Source organism: Salvelinus alpinus, chromosome 2 (genome assembly GCF_045679555.1).
Source record: "Salvelinus alpinus chromosome 2, SLU_Salpinus.1, whole genome shotgun sequence".
NCBI classification, from domain to species: Eukaryota; Metazoa; Chordata; class Actinopteri; order Salmoniformes; family Salmonidae; genus Salvelinus; species Salvelinus alpinus.
Window position 1 is genome coordinate 128887999 of NC_092087.1, and position 17311 is coordinate 128905309.

Below are 17311 nucleotides of genomic sequence, written 5' to 3' on the forward strand. Positions count from 1 at the left end.
TTCAGGTTCAAGAAGGTAACACATTATTTAATACTCACAATACAACAATATGGCTGAACTTCCTCCCCTCTCGTTGTTTCTTCCCCAGATCGAGATCCATTGTGAACTACTGCGTTTCTTAGCCTCTTTGAGCCTTAGCTGACAAAATTGATTGCACAGCAATGTTCTGTCTTCTGATTTTCTATACATTTTTTCCTACCTATTTCTGTTAGTTGTGATTTATTTTTTGTTTCATGGTATTGAGTGCTGTTGGTTTGAGATGGTCATGAAAAATAAAAGGCTTCCAGTATCATGTTTTAGGGAAGACCTAGATGCAGACAGTGTTGAAGTAACACAAGTTTATTACTAGAACAGGGGGCAGGCAAAACGAAAGGTCAACCAGAGGTCAGTAATCCAGATTAGAGTCCAAAAGGTACCGAATGGCAGGCAGTCTCAGGGTAGGCAGAGGTCAAATAATCCAGTGTGGTAGGACAAGGAACAGGATGGCAGGACAAGGAACAGGGCAGGCAGAATGGTCAAAACCATGATCCAGACAGGCACAAGGGGAAACCACTGGATGGGAATGGCATTTAAATAAAGGACATAGTGTGACCTTTATTTGATAACATTTTGATTATATATTGGTTAATTAATATTGATTAATTTATAACTACAACAGACTACATATTTCAGTATGATTGGAAATTAATAATTGAATGGTTATGAAGTAGTTAATAATTATGTGGAGTATTATGTTTACACGGTGACCTTTCAGTTCTGCAATAATTAAATTAAGTTTCTTTTGAATCATGGCATATTACAATAAATTCATGAACTATGCTAGTAGATTATATTGCAGGGGCACAGGTTATTATTAAAGAGTAGAATGGTGATTTTCTATTCCCTCGCCTTGATGCTTGACAATGTCTGTGTATGTTGAGAAGCTCTTTCAGTGGCCTATACATTTTCAATTAAAATATTTGAATCAGGAGTCATGTGTCATAGATTAATCAGTTGACTTGGGAAATTTGGATTGTGGATTGTTTCAAATTAAAATGATTGAGGATTATTATAGACCTAAAGAGAACTATGCAGTACAGTATCTTTTCGTTGCTCAGTTGACCAGCTGCTTGAATGGGAGACCAAGTGATGGCTCACTCTTCTAACTGACCTAAAATAAGCCCCCAATTTACTTGAGTCATTTTCTATTAAGGTAACTTTACGTTTACTCGAGTATGGCAATTGGGTACTTTTTCCACCATTAACTACTACTCAGTATTACTAGAGCCAGTGCAGATGGATTTTGGATGCAGACTATTCTCCGCTTGTTCATGTACTCTAGTATGCTCTGCTTCCGAAGCAGTGGAAAAACCAAAAGCTCTTGTTGCATGCTGGGTAATATTCGGAGAGAGAAGGGGCCAAAGTAGGATCATCATAACCGGCTGACTCAACGTAGTTTTCTTAGTCAGAGCGAAACCACTTTGCTGTCTTGTTTTAAGTCTGACAAGTGTCCACTTCATCTGAACCATGGGAATGAATGGTCAAGATCTTAAGGTATGCCGAAATGTTTATTGGTACACTGCCAACCAACCCGGATACGATGAGACTAGCTAAAGCAAGCAAGCTAGCGAGAGACGGGAGGACAACTTGATAGATAGCTAGCTAACAGTTAACGTTAGCTACAAATGTCAGTGTATTAGCAAACTAGCTAGCATCATAACTACCTACCTACCTAGTTAGTTACTTTGTCACTTCTGTCCTCATATCGAATCAATGTAGAAAACATATTTTCATAATAATTTAGCCTATTGCTAGTTAGCTATCCATTCGCATAGGCTACCAGGTTGTTGTTATTAGCTTGCTAGCTACGCCATTTGTGCTGGCAAGTGGTAGCTAACTACACAGGCTACGTATCTTGGCCAACTAGCTAACAGTCAGCTAGCTAGCTATCCCCCTGCCCTCCCCAGCTGATCGAGAGTACGGTGTATGCCAGCCATGGCCTGTTTTCCGTTCTAGCCTAAGCCTGGATGGCACGTATGGTAATTTAGCTGTTAGTATAATCAAAATGATTTATTCAGCTAGCTAGTTAACTATCTGGTTAACGTGAGCTATTTGGCTAGCAACTACGTTAACTTGCTTCCAGTTGCTAGCTAGTTACCTATCTTTGCTCGGCTACAATTGAGCTAAATAGCTAGGTTGTGGGTAGTCGGCAACAAATTATCATAGGAAGGGTTTCGTGTTTTCTTTGTTTTGGTTACCCAGAGGTTTCTAGATAGTGGTCTGTCATCACCTGTCAGTTTTAGGTTTGTTGACAGTCTAATTTGGTGAGTGAATAACTAGCTGGACAAGACATGGGGTTGGAGGACACCTGTTTCTGATGTGTCAATTAGTTAACAATGTTGTATTATAAACAGATTCATGTTGCATTATGAATGTTTATGATACAACATATTATAACACATACCATATCATGCAATCATAGAGCCCATAATAAAGCAATAGGCAGTGTTATTTGTTGTGAATAGCTATCATATCAGATAATTTGTCTTTAATGCCATCTTGCTTTCATACACAGTATCAGAAGCCACTTCAAGTAGCCTAGAGATTTAACAATGTTTCAAATACCTTCCAAGGTTTCATGTCAAGGCTTACTAGGCCTAAGATATCTAGTCAAGGCCTCATGGGCATGAATTCTCTATTCTGAAACGTGTCCAAATTTGTGTCAGGTTTTGACTCAGAACTGTACTTTCGGCGCTCTAGTCTGGATGTGAGTAAAGCACAATGTAGGCTTAAGAGTGCATTGTGCAAGTTCAGCCTTGAGCATCCAAAAATAACATCAATATTTCTATGCCCTATGTCTGGTTTAGTGATGAATTCAAAAATGTCAAGGAAATGGATCACAGCTGGACAAAGAAATGGATCACACCTGGAGGCACAAAATGCCTAGGCCTATGCTCTAAATCTAATTTTTCAAAAGGAGGCATTCTACATATCTTGACGGGCCTATGTCAATATACAAATACTACACACACAAAACCCTTAGGTCAATGCAAACACAAATTGGGTACAACGTTCATTGGTTGAAGTAATTAGGCCAGTTTAGATAAACACAACAAATATTTGTACTGATAAAATAAATTGTAGCTCATTTTCAGTTCTCATTTGCTACTATTTAGGTAGGTCATAAGAAATGAGTGCTCAACATTGCCTTTCGGCCCTTTTCTACATCACAACACCACTTCGCCATTATCACTTAATTACTGTCAATTTGAAAACAATCTGTCCACTTTTAGCCTGGAGAGCTTTGGTAATTTAATTTGGGTTTAAGGCTGAAGCAACACACCAGACAAAGAAAACAGCCTAGACTCCCCCAGAGACCGTTTCTAGGTCTGTAGGCTAACACTGTCGTTTTGTAAATTCTGACCTTTTAGCCTTCAGAAATGTGTTTTTAAGGGGGAAATAGTGTAATTTCTAGCATTTATATGCCCTTTATTGTTTGGTCACACTGACTAGTGTCTTTACCCTCTAGGTGTAACCTCGAGGCGTAGTGTGACTGCTTTAGGACCATGGAGCCGGACGTGATCCGCATGTACTCCTCCTCCCCACCCCCAATGGAGGACGGAGCTGAGGAAGAGGATGACGAGTTTGGGGACTTTGGGGGCTTCTCTGGAGTTCCGACCAGCACCAGCTTCAATGAGTTTGACACCCCAGCGACCTTCAACCAGACCCCAGCCTTGGCTGCCACTTCACCACCTGGACTCCTCAACAATGGAGGGGTGGTTGGGTTGTCAAACCTCAGTTCAGGTCCCGTGGGAAGGGGTCCCGTGGTCAAGCGCTCCAACTCCAAGTCAAATGGTGTTGTGCCAGGAGGCTGCCAGTACGACAGTCCTTTGGAGAGAACTGTGAATGTGGAGGAGTTAAAAAAGCTTGCTGACCACACTCGAGCCAATAATTATTCTACCTCCCTGGACATATCTGGGAGGGGTCAGACTGACAACATAGACAAGCCTGTCGACTGCAATGGTGGGGTCCCGGAAGTTCTGACCAACGGTTTTGCGACTTTTGAAATAGAGGGAATCCCATCTTTGCAGAATTCGATCTGCTCTAAAAAGAAAGGAACCACCACAGAGTGTGCAGACGACTGCCCTCCCAGCAGCCCCGAGGACGACTTTGCGGATTTCTCTGCTTTTCCTAATGCAGATGTTGAAGGACACTCCAGCGAGGTGACAAACCGCACCAGCGAGAACTTGGACAATCACAACCGGGATGAACGGCTGGCAGAGGAACCCTGTCAGCAGCAGAAGCACTCTAATGTAGAGCAGGGAATCAGGTCAGGGGACGTCGTCAGGGACACTCCCATTACAACTGGATCCAACGACATCGCTGGCTCTGATTCTCTATCGCAACTTGCTGAGGCTCGGGACACTGACGAAGGCTTGAGCAATGGGGACGGGGGCTTTCAAAGAGACACTGCTAACTCTGAGCAAAGGAACGTAGAGCCGGACTTTGCACACAAGCACTCTGCTACTGAGGTGGTTGTTAGTGAGGATTCTGCCCCAGAGTTGGTTTGTGGCGAGGATTCTGCCTCCAAGGCACTTTATGTTGACAAACCGGTTGCCCAGAACGGTGTGTATTTGGAGCAGTCGGAAGAGGAGGCGGAAGAAGAGAAAGCAGGTGTCAGTGAAAACAGGGTTTTGCCCGATACAGACGATGAAGATGGGAATGGCGAGCAAGCAGACGAGAAGCCTGGGTCCGGAAACGAAACAGAAACGGAGACTGAAACGTCTTTCGGCCGACCGCTGTCCACGGATGCCCTTGAGGAGTACGGCGACATCAGCACGACGAGCTCTGTGCCCTCGCCGCTGCTCCAAGAGGAGACGGCCACACCTGCCGACCACAGCCAACTGCTGGAGGACGATGACGGGGAAGACTTTGATGACTTTGGAGACTTCGGGGACGTGGGCTCTTTTAGCGGACAGGGCTTTGCTGACTTTGACCAGCCAGAGTTGCAACGAGAGGAACAACCTGCACCTCTCACACAGGAACTAGTGGACGACGTCAAAGACTTTGGTGAATTTGACGCCCCCAACAGCCACATTGGTGGTGGGAAGGCAATTGAGAATGAAGATGGGGGGAAGTTTGCGGATTTTCCCGGCAGCAACAGTTTTGCTGACTTTAGCTCAGCTCCTGTTGGTGCGGACCCTGATGCAGATGCTGGTTGGAATGCCTTTGATGAGCCTGTACAGGGTCAAGGGGAGGGCAATTCCTGGGCTGCGTTTGGAGAGGAGCCGACCGTCAATGCTCCTTTGGAAACGGCTGAAGACGAGTGGCAGGAGAGTGAACCTGTAGCAGCCCGTCCATCCAGCAGCCATCAGATCAGTAGAAGAGACAGTCAGCCTGTAAGTTTTTCTGTGCGAGTTTGACCACTTAGGGTTTGAACTCGGTTCTCCTGCGCACCACAATAACATATTACGCCTCTGAGCTAAAGGCAAGAGAACTCATCACGCAAGTTTGTTTCTGAACCACCTCTGTAGCATTCAGAAATGTAGCATACTTGACAGGAAAGTAGTGGTGTTTTAAAAACCCCTCTTACAGTAATCGAAGGTGCCCAATTGAATGTAGTTGTATTGTACTATCCAGGAAAAGTATGCTCAATGACACTTTTAGGGAAATTCTGACACTCTCATGACGTTTATCACTAGAGTAGTAGAGAGCCGTACACCTGCCCTCCCTTAGGAATGTGACCAGGCAGGGAATTCCACCTTTTCAAGTACATACCATTTATCAATGCCCCTCCTTGTCCTTGCTATTGGAGTCAAGCGCTACAATTTATTAAAGATTTGAAATGTGTTGATTGAATCACTTCAGTGTCAGTCATTGTTGGACATAATAGAATATAGCTTTATTGTCTATCGAAACAGATATTAATATCTGAGCTGTCTATTGTATTGTGCATCCCCTGTCCAGCAATGCAGGCTAACTGCCAGCTGCCACACGTGAAAACAGAAGACTTATTCAACCCGTGTCTTATTCAACAATATTGATTGTTATTACTTGTTTGTTATATCACTGGACCAGTGTCTTATTCAACAATGTTGGTCGTTATCATGTGTTTGTTATACCAGGCGGCGCTGTGCAGTCGGCTGGAGAAGCTTTTTCTGGACATTTTCCCCGACGCACCTGCTCTGCAGGTGAGGGTGGAGGTGGTCCCCCTCAAAACCCTGCTGGAGCCTCCTGTGAGGTTACAGCAGGAAGAGCATGAAATGATGAGCGGTATGCCAGACAATGGGTGAGAGAAACACCCCCCTTTTTAATATGGGCTGGGACGATACCAGTATTGCAATATGTTTTCCGTGGCAAAAATTAAAACACGAAGCAGGCCAAACTCCTTGATCCATAACCTGCTGTATGTAAAATATTTTGTGGTATATTTTGGAAAATAAACAAATGTGACTGGATGACGACATAATGACGTTTGTTTCCAGCATTAGGGCTGTTTTCCTAAAGCAATTAAACCGCCTCGTGTTTTGTTTCCTTGCCATGATACTAACGAGTATCGGGATGCTAGTATCGTCTCGACCCTAATATCCCATAACTACACACAATCTCATCAATACACAGAAAGACTCTGGTCTGCTCTATCTTTTTTTATACAACAGAAATATACTGTTACTGTGTCTGTATACTATGCAGTCAAGAATATTTGCGTACTACTATGGCGTATTTCTTTTGAACGTTCCTGCTTTGTCATCGGTGTCCGTTGCTACAGGGCCGAGGGGGACGTGTTGTGGAGGCAACTGCTGGACATCCACGAGGCGTTTGGCCTGCGGCACCAGTGGGGCGGCTCGCACAGCAACAAGACATTACTCTGTTTCCTGGGCATCGACATTAGGAACATTGTGAGTTCTGCCGCCAGTCAGCAGTCATCACATTGTCCGTATCCCAAATGGCACCCTATTCCCTATATAGTGCACTACTTTTGACCAGAGCACATAGTGATATAGGGAATAGGGTGCCATTTGGGACATGTCATTCCCCCCCTTTCTGTGACCTTGTCCTTTTTTATTAATGGCTCTGTGGGGGGGGAAAAACACGAACCGTGATTGTATTTCAGATGTATTGCGAGAATGTTTTAACTTTTCGTCTGTCAAATGGAAAAAGGTTGTTTGTAAGACTATTTGCATCAGAGAGAGGAGGAATGATTGTGAAATGTGTTCTGTGTTTCCCCATAGCTTTTCACAGGTCAGAAGAAGCAGCCAGTGATAGTTCCCATGTATGCTGCCAGCCTGGTGAGTTAACTATACGCTGCAAGGATGTATTCATCTCCCCCTTCAAACCACCCACTCGCTCCCTCAATTGTTTTTGCCCTTCTCGAGGAAACGGACCAAGAGACAAATTAACTCAGTGATTATAAAAATCAAAATAATTCTGGTGACATTTTTGTCAACTGGTTGCAAAATGTTTTTTACTGACACGTCCTACAAATGTATGGTTACAACATTCCGGGAACCTTCCCAAAATTCCCAGGTTTTAACCAGAATTGTTCAACCCTATACACATACCAGTATTTTAGTACGTTTAGGATGTAACCCTGCCTCTCTGTTACCTAGGGCATGCTGGAACCCACCAAAGAGCCAGTAAAACCCATATCAGCGGCAGAGATGATCACGTCCATAGCACAACAAGCACCTCCAGTGGCCCCAGCAGAGATCATAAGCACTAGTCCACCAGACACAGCCCAGGTTGGACTCCTACATTGAATCACTATGGTCCTTTTGGGGCACAATGTTTGTAATTTAGTTATTTTATGTTTTGTGATTTTTTTTCTTCTTCTCAGGCCTTAGGTGCATTTCTTCTCATCAGTAGTCGTATGAGTATATACCAGGGCTCTCCAACCCTGATCATGGAGAGCTACCATCCTGTAGGTTTTCAACCCTAATCTAGCACACCTGATTCTAAATAATTAGTTGGTTGATCAGCAGAACCAGGTTAGTTACAACGGGGGTTGGAGCGAAAACCTAGAGGAGGGTTGCTCTCCAGGAACAGGGTTGGAGACCCCTGGTGGTATATACTGTATTGCAGAGGAGGCTGGTGGGAGGAGCTATATGAGAACGGGCTCATTGTAATGACTGGAATGGCATAAATGGATCAGTGTCAATCCACATGTTTGACTCTGTTCCCTTTATTCCATTCCAGCCTTTACAATGAGCCCGTCCTCCTATAGCTCCTCCCACTAGCCTCCACTGCTGTATTGGCTGTAAGGCCAATTGTCACAACTGTATACAATGAATATATAGAGTTTATATGTGTTCTACAGTAATTGGTCTAATGTAGAACCTGAGGTGCTTTTCAAACAAGTTGGATAAATTATTTGGCTCGATCAGGTATTCCCAAACTTGGGTACGTGCAATGCCGTCGGGGGTACGCCAAATAAAAATGTGATACATTTTTTTTAATTTTTATTCTTCACATTTTCAAACAGTACATTTATATTTTCCAACGGAGCTATACATTTGGGTGAGTTTTTTTCTTCTTCGCCCGAGTAGCCTCGTTTCACTGCCAAAAATAAAATTAAACCATCTAGTGTTCAGCGAAATAACAACACAATGTCAAATACAGGTAGCCTAGTCAAATAATTAACATCCAATCACATTAATCGTTACTCTCTCACGAGAAACCTTCACTCTTGCACAGACATTTAGAAACTGAACATGAGAATTTGAAAAATAAGCCACGGGAGTTTTTTGAGTGAGAATAAAGACGACTTTCGAGTAGTAAGACATGTATTAAAGCAACAGATATCATTAATAAGAAGGGGCTAGAAGCATCTTATATGGTGAGCTACCGAGTGGCTAGGACAGGCAAGCCCTATTGTGGAGGACTTCATTCTTCCTGCTGCCGCGGATATGGTTGGGACAATAGGCCAAAAAAACTATACAGCCAATGCCTTCAAATGACACTGTTTCACGACGCATCAGTTACATGGCAGGAGATATTTTGAAACAATTACTGCGTCACATACAAGCCAGTGAATTAAATGCGTTACAGCTGGATGAGTCAAAAGACGTGGCGGGCCTGGCACAGCTCCTGGTATATGTCCGTTACGTTTATGGGGGGGTCAATTAAGGAAGACAGCCTCTTCTGGAAACCAGGACAACATGAGAGGATATTTTTTAAGTACTGGACAGCTTTGTGACATCAAATGGACTTCGGTGGTCAAGATGTGTTGGTATCTGTACTGATGGTGCAAAAGCCATGACAGGGAGACATAGTGGAGTGGTAACGCGCATGCAAGCAGTTGCTCCCGACACCACTTGGGTACACTGCAGCATCCACCGAGAGGCTCTTGCTGCAAAAGGAATGCCTGACAGCTTGAAAGACGTTTTGGACAGTACAGTGAAAATGGTTAACTTTGTTAAAGCAAGGCCCCTGAACTTGTGTATTTTCTACATTTTGCAATGATATGGGCAGCGACCATGTAACGCTTTTATAACGTACAGAAGTGCGCTGGTTATCAAGGGGCAAAGTATAGACTCGTTTTTAAAAATTGAGAGACGAGCTTAAAGTTTTATCGACTGACCATAATTTTCACTTGTCTGACCGCTTGCATGATGACAAGTTTCTCACACGACTGGCCTATCTGGGTGATGTTTTTTCTCACCTGAATGGTCTGAATCTAGGATTACAGGGACCCTCCGCAACTATATTCAATATGCGGGACAAAATTGAGGCTATGATTAAGAAGTTGGAGCTCTTTTCTGTCTGCATTAACAAGGACAACACACAGGTCTTTCCATGATTGTTTGTGTGCAAATGAACTCAAGCTTACGGACAATGTCAAATGTGATATAGTGCACCTGAGTGCGCAATTACGCAGGTACTTTCCCCGAAACGGACGACACAAACAACTGGATTGGTTATCCCTTTCATGCCCTGCTTCCAGTCCACTTACCGATATCTGAACAAGAGGGCTTCATCGAAATTGCAACAAGCGGTTCTGTGAAAATTGAATTGAATCAGAAGCCACTGCCAGATTTCTGGCTTGGGCTGGGCTCAAAGTATCCTGCCTTGGCAAATTGCACTGTGATGTCCCTTGCAACCATGTACCTACGTGAGAGTGGATTCTTGGCCCTCACTTGCATGAAAACTAAATACAGGCACAGACTGTGTGTGGAAAATGATTTAAGACTGAGACTCTCTCCAATACAACATTGCAGAGTTATGTGCGTCCTTTCAAGCACACCCTTTATTTTTAACCTGTGGTGAGTTATTCACCATTTTTGATGAACAAACAAGGTTTTCTATGTAAGATGGCTAAATAAAGAGCAAAATTATTGATTATTATTATATTATTATTTGTGCCCTGGTTCTATAAGAGCTCTTTGTCACTTCCCACAAGCCGGGTTGTGACACAAAAACACTCATTCTTATGTTTAATAAATGTATCGTATAGTGTGTTTGGGGCAGGCTTACAATGATGGCAAAAAAACATTTGAGAGTGTGCTGACCCTGGTGCTAGAGGGGGTACGCAGCTGGAGGTTGAATGTTTTGAAGGGGTACGGGATTATAAAAAGTTTGGGAACCACCGGGCTAGAGAATGCTAAGGTTGAGTTCCTGCCTCACAAGATGCGCAGGCATTGCATCAACCAATGGTAGCGTGCCACGTCATCAACTGTGCAGCCGGGCATCGGATGGCTCTGTCATATGGGTTGCGTTCCCCTTCTCAGACGTTACATGCATCAGCCAATGGTTGGGAGCCACATCTTCGACTGTGTCATCGACTGACAGATTGCTATAACATATGATGTTGGTTAGCTGATACATAAAACACCTATCCAGGCAATGTAATATTTGGCAAGCGTCAGCAACGCCTTGGCAGAGAAACGTGCCCATGAAGTGGTAAGCTGATTTGTTAAATACCTATCCAGGCGTTGTAAGATATGGCATCGGTCCGCAATGTAGTCTGGTAGGAACTCGACCTTAGACTGCAGAGTTGTTGTAAGGGTAGAAGCCAGTGGAGGCTGCTGAGGGGAGGACGGCTCATAATAATGACTGGAACAGAGTGAATTTCCATTCAAGTCAAGTGTTTGATGTATTTGATACCGTTCCACTGATTCCTCGAGCCCGTCCTCCCCAATTAAGTTGCCACTAACCTCCTGGGATAGAAGCAGACCATTAGCAGGCTTCCTGACCACCTGCATAGGCGAATCACCTGTTGGCAAAGCTGTTCACTTTTACTGAGTGTCACCACCCTCTTCTGAGCTTGTTTGTTCCTCCTCACCAGGAAGTGCTCCCGCCCGTCCAGTTTGACTGGAGCAGCAGTGGCCTTACTAACCCCCTGGACGGTAGGTCCCTCCCCCAAACCACCTGCTAAGATAATGAACCATTGTCCCCATTGGCTCAATCCAGAGCTAGCCTATTCCTTTTTTCCCACCACTCCATCTGTTTTGTCCAAACACACAAGCAGCCTAGACCTGTTTTTGCCTGCTGTCTTCCATTGGACAACATCATTTTATGTTTACCTCATCAACCATTGGTCATTACATGTTATAGTTCTACACAGAGTTACGTGAATTTTGTTTTAAAGACTATAATATGAGATTACAGACAATTCTTATCTACATGCTCCCAAGTTTTTGTGTATTTCATTGCCATATTGGACCATTTCTGATTTCAGTTGTCATATCCAGATGCATAAAATATATTTATCTCATCAAATCTTCTCCTTATGCCTTTTGTTGTTAGCAACAAATCATTAAGCTAAATGGCTAAATAATTTGTTCTGCACGGTTCATGCTACAAAGCCATGATGGCAATTCATGCTTCAAAATGTCAATGCAGATTTTTCATTAACCTGTAGATAGAATCTCACAGTATTTTCTCATTAACACAGCTATGTCAGTTAGCTTGCCTTGGTTCATGTTCATTAGGCATCAAATGGAATAAAACGGAGGGACTACCTGGATTTAAGAAACTCCTGGAGTTTCAGTTGCAAAATGTTTTCAAACCTTTCGTGCCTACTGAACACGACCCCTGTGCTCTTTCTTTGTAACTAATAATAATGACCAGCTCAGCTGCATGTCTTTTAAGTGCGTCTCTTTCCTGACTTCTTCTCTGTGTTATAACCCACTGCCGCCTCGGTCTACCTGTCCGCTATGTTGAATGTCAAGCGAGCGGAGGCTCGTCTCTGCTCAACCTCGATTTCTTTGGGCCCGTGGAGGACTCTGGCCCTAGCAGCTCCACCTCCATCCCAGGTCAGCACAGGAAACTCCAACCCCCTGACTGCCAGATTCTTTTTTTTCATGAATTTGTCTGAATCCCAAATTGACCGTTTGCCTCTACACCCTATGCAGAGACCGGAGAGGATTGGATAGGGGTAAAACAATACAGTGATAATTCCACCTATCTGATCGTAAGGCAAGGTTGACCTACTATCATATATGGCTTACACCGATTTAATCCTCATGGATCTTCAAAGGTACACAGGGTGTAGAGGTCTAGGAGTCCATTTGGGATAAGGCCTTATTCTTTCCCCGATTCCTCGTGTCCTCTTACCTCTCTGTCAAAATGCACTGGGGGAGGTCAGAGAGGAGGAAGCTTGGATCTTCTCCAATGAGTTTTGGGAAAGAGGCGAGAACTGAAGGATGATTATTAAAGAGCCTCTGCCATACTCACAGTTTTCTCTTCTACTATTTGTTTTAGATTTCTTCTGGTCTTTGCTTAGACACTGACCTCACTAAATCAAGGTCTTATTTTTCCTGTGTGTTAATATTACCAACTGAATCAAACCTTGAATCAGAATATCTACCAAAATATTTGGGAATTGGCTACACTGAAGTTTAATAAAGTGCACTCCTCCCTTGTTCTGAGTGGAATAGTAGACTGTGTATGTGTCTCAACTAGCTCCCTATTCCCTATATAGTGTACTACTTTTGACCAAAGTAGGGCACTATATAGGGGATAAGCTGCCATTTGGGACATATCCAATATAATGTGTTTGTGTGGTTAGGTGTGGACCCGGAGCTGTATGAGCTAACCACCGCTAAACTGGACCCCAGTGGCTCTGGGACCCGTGTGGCTGATGCCTTTGCCCGCCTTATGTCTACTATGGAGAAGACCAGCACCTCTACCAGGTTGGTCTATTACTGCACCTCAAAAATCTTTCAGGGGGAAGGTTCTTGAAAGGAACCCCCCCCCCCCCCCTAAAAAAGAAAGAATCTACTTTCATAAATCATATCTTGAAATTCATAACATACTAACTGCCTCTGTGGCGCACATTTTTAAGCAAGCTACTTACAGTGCCTCCTAAAGACATGATTGACATAGGGAAAAGAGTGTGGGCTATCAGCTGATCGTTGATGATTGGTGTAAATCTGCTAGTTAGGTAGCTCAATTATTATTGTACTCATTGTGATTTAACTTCATTACTCTTAATAACTTCATAATAAAGCCTAATATTCATAATCTTCTAACTCATGATAAATGGCTGGCTGGCTAGTGGCTTGTGTGGATATTTTAGTATATGGTGCTTAGTTAGAATCTAGACTACCTGTGTTCATTGCTTAAAGTGAGTGTGGGGGGGGTGGTACCAGAGCACATTATATATTTTTTTTAACCTTTTTTATGTTAAAGTATTGCCTGCGCATCATTGCATTTACGTAGTGGCATAGAGCAGAGGCGCTTACAGAAGTTGCACACATGGGGACCATTTTTAGTAGACTAGGGTCTGGGAGATGTTGTGCCTTTTTTTATAAACACATTTCATGCAATTCTACATCATTTTACATGGCTGGTGGCAAAATCTTTTTTAATACCGCACAAATTATTGAATTGACAGGCTACTAAACTAGACATCAGAGATCAATAAAAATGACCTTGTCTTGAATCCATCAATAGCTTAGGCCTAGGTGAGTGGAGACACATTTGTACAATATGAGGAGGAAATTATAGTCCTAAAACGGGGTGACGAACTTGACGACGTCACGACGACTTGGGGCGGTGGGTTCAAAAACTACAAAACTAAATAAAAGGGCAATTGGCGAGTGGGGAGTGAAAAGGGGGGCAGGTGCTCAGGCACACAGGTAGACCGCTATCTGCGCACATGCCTGGGTGCATGACTAAGTCGCTTTGGATCAAAACGTCTGCTAAATAGCATATATTATAAATGGCACCCTCTTCCCTTTATAGTGCACTACCTTTGACCAAAAGTAGTGCATTATAAAGGGAATAGGGTGCCATTTGGGATGTGGTCAGAGTCAATTGCACCTCTTGGAGATGAGAATAGCAAAACAATACAAATCTAACACAACCAACATCTCAGTCCCAAACATTAAATCAAGTTTTATTTGTCACATGCGCCGAATACAACTGGTGTAGACTACAGTGAAATGCTTGCTCACGAGCCATTCCCAACAATGCAGAGTTAAAAAACTGAAGTAGTAAAATGCACAGTAGATTGGATATGTATACAGGGAGTACCAGATCAGTGTGCAGTAATTGGGTAAGCAATGATGCTATAAAGAGGATAACGTTCATATATTTGCCGTAAGTCAGAGCTAATATTTTTAAGTCAAAAGTTAGTTAAATGGTGAACAGACACAAACAACCCTATTTTTTTATAGACATGCAGGGCTGGAATGACTTTATTTGAACCACATTTTAGTGGGGACCCTTTTGAAATTGTGGTCTACTAGATGGAGACATTACATTTAATTTAAATGTACCCTTTTATTTAACTAGGCAAGTCAGTTGAGAACAAATTCTTATTTACAATGCCGGCCAAACCCGGACGACCCTGGGTCAATTGTGCACCGCCCAATCACGGCCGGATGTGATACAGCCTGGATTCGAACCAGGGACTGTAGTGACGCCTCTTGCACTGAGATGCAGTGCCTTAGACCGCTGCGCCACTCGGGAGCCCTAAAAATAGTCCACCCCAGATGGGACTCGAAACCACAATCCCTGGCTTAGGAGGCCAGTGCCTTATCCATTAGGCCACTGGGACACGTGCATAAGCATGCAGACAGGATGCATACGAGGGCGAGACAAACACATCTGTATTAGCAGCCAGAGAGAGCTTGCTACATCTTGGCTTTGTCAATTCTCTTTCCTTGATTCCTCGTGTCCCCCTTTTCTCCCCTCTGACCTTCTCCAATGCGTCTTGAGAAGGTGAGGAAAGACACATGAGAAAGAGGCGAAGCCCATTAGAATCTGACTGTGGCTCATTCATTTGGTGAAGGGGGAAGGATGAGGGAATGCACCTTGGTCAAACGTAATGCACCACAAAGGGAATATGGTGCTATTTGGGATACATTGTGTGTGTTCTCCAATAAAAATGGTGTCTCCCTCCTTCTCTCTGATTCTGCAGAAAGCCCCGGAAAGAGGAGAACCTAAGTGAGGAGACGTTGAAGGTGATTGCAGGGCTACCAGACCTGTCTTTCATGCAGGCCAAGGTGCTGATGTTCCCCACCACGCTGACGCCCTTGCGCTGCTCCTCTGACCCTGACCCCACACTCGACTGATCCACCCCAACTCCATCAATGCCCTCCTCTTCTCCTCCTTATCACCGTCTGTCATTCTATCACTATATCATGAAGTTATCCTTTTTGCTTCCATGCCATCATCCCTTTTTGTCATCTTCTCCCTTTTTATTTGTTATTTTCAGTTTTAATCTTTTTAATCAAGTGAAGCATTTACCGATTTGTCCTTGTGAATGGAGAATGTTTAGTCAGACCTGGACTAGGCTAAGCCTGTAAAGCGAAGCTTTGTCAATAGCAGAGCAAGAGAACATATTAAAGCAGTTTAACTTCTAGATCAAGGTCCTTGAAGAGAGGCCGCTTGTTTATGATAGGAGAATCAATGTGTACATAATCAGGGACGAATTGTGTTGGTTTCCGAAGGTGGCTTTTTACGTTTCTCATTGTGGCGGGCGTGTGTCAATGTTTGTCTTTGTGAGGAAATGAAACACTGGTTGAACCTCTTCAAAGCGAGGCTTGAATAAAGTGAAGTGGGATATACACTGAGTGTAGAAACCATTAGGAACACTTTCCTAATATTGAGTTGCACCTCCTTTTGCCCTCAGAACAGCCTCAATTCGTCGGGGTATGGACTCTACAAGGTGTCGAAAGCGTTCCACAGGGATGCTGGCCCATGTTGACTCCAATGCATCCCACAGTTGTCAAGTTGACTGGCACCCATATCCACAATCCATGTCTCAATTGTCTCCAGGCTTAAAAATCCTTCTTTAACATTTCATCTACACTGATGGAAGTGGATTTAACAAGTGACATCAATAAGGAATCATAGCTTTCACCTGGTCAGTCTGTCATCGAAAGAGCAGGCAGTCCTAATGTTTTGTTCACTCAGTGTATGACTACGTATGTGTGTGTGTGTGACTTGAAACCACACTGCCTGCAAAATCCAGCTGAATGTTTTTTCCCCTGTTGTGTTAATGGCCTTAGTATTTTTGTTTTGTCCTTTACATAAGGCCTAGATTTGATTAACTTGATTTCTTAACCCATGGCTAAAAATGCGCTGTTAATGTATGCTCATTCGTTAAGCGATTTAACTGGAGCCAGTTTTTCTTATGTCTCCCATTGATGCCGTCAAACAGCCATGAAAATGGCAGTATGTCACAGACGACTGCGTTTTGTGTTGAATTCTATTCTTAGAACTGTATTCTGTTTTGGGGACGGGTGGTAAAAAGAGGGGGAATCATGGTTTAAACCACTGACAGTTAGTCATTCATATAATTTCAATCGTTATATCAGTATAGCTGGTCTGAGTGAAGGTCAGCCTACATTACAAGGGAATAAGGGACCAATTTCTGCTTCCATGTGTCTGGTTATACACTATTATGAAGTTATTTTTCTTTTGTTTAGTTTTGCTGACATTCTCTACCAATTTTTTGTTGTTATACCACTGTCAACCTGTTCCCAGGAGGATTTTGCACATTGTAAAGATAAAATGGATGTAATCATAGTTCACTGTGGCTTTAGACTGTGTACTATGGACTGTAAAATGTATGGGGGAAATTCCTATGGAAAAAATAACTTGAAGAGCCTGTGAAATGGTTAACATGCATGTCCGGGTTCTTTTCAGACTTTAAGTGTGTAAATTTACTTTTAGTGTACACAAGAAATTAAAATAATTTAAGAGAAAAGTGCTCAGTGGTCCTTCATGTGCCATTACTTCTCCCAACAAGGAATGAATGAATTCATATTCATACAAACTTGTCTTGTGCATTTTATATTTATTAATTCCCTAAAACTAATCTATTAAGTGGGCCTCATTTAAAACCAGGCCTAGAGAAACAATTTTCATATACTGTTTT

At 43.2% G+C, this 17311-nt stretch overlaps 1 protein-coding gene across 2 annotated transcripts; it reads left to right on the forward strand.

Moving 5' to 3' along the window:
- Positions 1-1366: 1366 nt before the first annotated feature.
- LOC139568750 (aftiphilin-like) lies at positions 1367-17143 on the forward strand. Of its 2 annotated transcripts, XM_071390801.1 has the most exons (10): positions 1367-1533; positions 3509-5378; positions 6105-6268; positions 6749-6878; positions 7212-7268; positions 7590-7721; positions 11264-11324; positions 12150-12233; positions 12989-13112; positions 15347-17143. In XM_071390801.1, the coding sequence occupies exons 2-10, from the start codon at positions 3546-3548 to the stop codon at positions 15498-15500; spliced, it is 2739 nt and encodes a 912-aa protein (XP_071246902.1). In that variant the 5' UTR covers positions 1367-1533; positions 3509-3545; the 3' UTR covers positions 15501-17143. The 2 variants fall into 2 exon arrangements, with proteins under 2 accessions (XP_071246902.1, XP_071246903.1); XM_071390802.1 differs by lacking the exon at positions 12150-12233.
- The last annotated feature ends 168 nt before the right edge of the window (positions 17144-17311 follow it).

Bases quoted from the DNA above. Each gene is read 5' to 3' on its own strand.
- LOC139568750 (XM_071390801.1), top strand. From the start codon at position 3,546: ATGGAGCCGGACGTGATCCGCATGTACTCCTCCTCCCCACCCCCAATG. The intron at 7,269-7,589 runs GTGAGTTAACTA...TCTGTTACCTAG, and splicing joins CCATGTATGCTGCCAGCCTG to GGCATGCTGGAACCCACCAA. The intron at 12,234-12,988 runs GTCAGCACAGGA...TTGTGTGGTTAG, and splicing joins CAGCTCCACCTCCATCCCAG to GTGTGGACCCGGAGCTGTAT.